Genomic DNA, 1,826 nt, shown 5'->3' with positions numbered 1-1,826 from the left:
TCTTCTTTTTGCATTTTTTATCAGGTTTCTGTAGTTTCACTGTCCTTACCTTGCCTTTAGCTGTCACTTCGTGCTCACTGCGCCTGCCTTTAGCAGTTCTTTCCTCCTTTCTGCTTTAATTAGTAATGTTGGATCCCCTAGGCCTGGAAAACCAAGCAGGCAGGTTTGTAGAATTGTCTACAGTAACAGTCACCAATGGAGGCCTAAGGGGTTTTTCTCTGTTGATAATGTGCGTGAACTTTGTGATGTTTTTGGCTATTGCTAGAGGTCTTTATCACTTCACATATAGCCTGTGCATATTGGAAAGTGATTGCAGGAAAAGGAAGACATAATTGAGAATGTTTGTGGTTTTGGAAATGAATAAGGGCTCGATGGCAGAACTATACTCAGTTTGATTTCTTCTCATAGGCAGGGGACCTGAGCAAGCTTGTGAAGTGACTGTGATCAATGGGAAAGATCTGTCACAGTCCACAACTCCATTTATGTACACTGTGTCACTGACTCCGCTTGTCACTGAAATATCTCCCAAGAGAGGCAGTACAGCAGGGGGCACCAGACTTACAGTCATGGGATCGGGATTCAGGTACTATCTTCACACACACATGCATCAATGAGTATTTCCAGACTCATGCCATTTTGCCTGCTTACTCTTATGCTGGGGCAGTGCTCAAATACACAGATGCTCCTTGACTTATAATACCATAAGTGAAAAATGCATTTAGTACCCCAGTTAACCCACTGCAAAGTCAAAAATTCATACATAAGTTGGATAATCATTAAGTCCAGATACTCCTCGATTTACAGTGGGGTTACACCATGATAAACCCATCATAAAGTAGAAAAATGGTAAATCGAACCATCATAAACTGGAGACTGTCTGTAGTCATATAATGCATGCCTATCTGCTCATAAGTCACACTTGAGGCACAAAATAGCACCAATAGCCAGACAGTTTTCTCCAACACTGAAATATCTGCTAGTTTGTACAGTCCTATTTTCTGGCCTCTTAATCTCTTTGTTTACTTTTCTTCAACAGATATTTTGAAGTCTTAGTACTGAACAAAAAGTGTCAATCTACACTTTGATTGATCATAGGATAAGATAATTACTTTTGCAATAATACATATGAATAAAAGAATTTGACAGTGTGATCTAGAAATCTGAGAAAAATGTTTTGTTTTTCTCCTTTTTTCTTTACAGTGAAAACATAGAGGATGTTCACATCACCATAGCTGAAGCCGAATGTGATGCTGAGTATTCCAACAGAACACACATCATCTGCATGACAAATGCCCATGCTCCTTCAGGCTGGGCTCCAGTTCATGTCCACATCAGAAGCACTGGCATGGCCACACTGGTAATAGTGTTGTTGGGTGTAGTAGTTACAGCAATAGGGGGTTGGCCAGTTGCCACTTGGTTAAAGCATGGTGCTGATAACAAGGTCAATGTTTGGATCTCTCTACCAACCAGCCACAAAAAAAGGAAACCACAGCAATAGACAAAGAATGATTACATTGGGTAAAGATGAGTATACTAATTATCCTGATTTGACAATCATGTACTGTTAAAAAAAAAAGACAGGAAAAGAAAAAAGAAAAGAAAAACTAGCAGTATGGAAGGTGGGCTAATTGGGAATAGATGTTTTCCTTTAATATCTCCAAAAACTAACTGAGTTGTGACTCTACTAAATTTAAAATAGCTTGCATTTTTGTTGCTTATTACTAAAATTTTTATTATTTAAGATTTTTAATTATTCTGGGTTGTGGGGTATTTGGTACTTTTTACTTTTTATTATTGTGAAATAAATCAAGGCAGCTCTCAAATAA

At 38.2% G+C, this 1,826-nt stretch overlaps 1 protein-coding gene across 1 annotated transcript in view; it reads left to right on the top strand.

The window, feature by feature from the left end:
- Positions 1–1,826, top strand: part of LOC103606148 (fibrocystin-L) — a gene marked incomplete at both ends in the record, with an annotated part of 125,955 nt that overhangs the window by 65,160 nt on the left and 58,969 nt on the right. The window contains 2 exons of the mRNA XM_008590740.1: positions 409–583; positions 1,201–1,357. Of these exons, the coding sequence (XP_008588962.1) occupies positions 409–583; positions 1,201–1,357 (332 nt within the window). The remainder of the gene's footprint in view (positions 1–408; positions 584–1,200; positions 1,358–1,826) is intronic.

Source organism: Galeopterus variegatus, unplaced genomic scaffold, assembly GCF_000696425.1.
Source record: "Galeopterus variegatus unplaced genomic scaffold, G_variegatus-3.0.2 Scaffold6346, whole genome shotgun sequence".
Lineage (NCBI taxonomy): Eukaryota > Metazoa > Chordata > Mammalia > Dermoptera > Cynocephalidae > Galeopterus > Galeopterus variegatus.
Note: the sequence above shows the minus strand (reverse complement) of the source record. Positions and strands in the feature narration are given on the sequence as shown.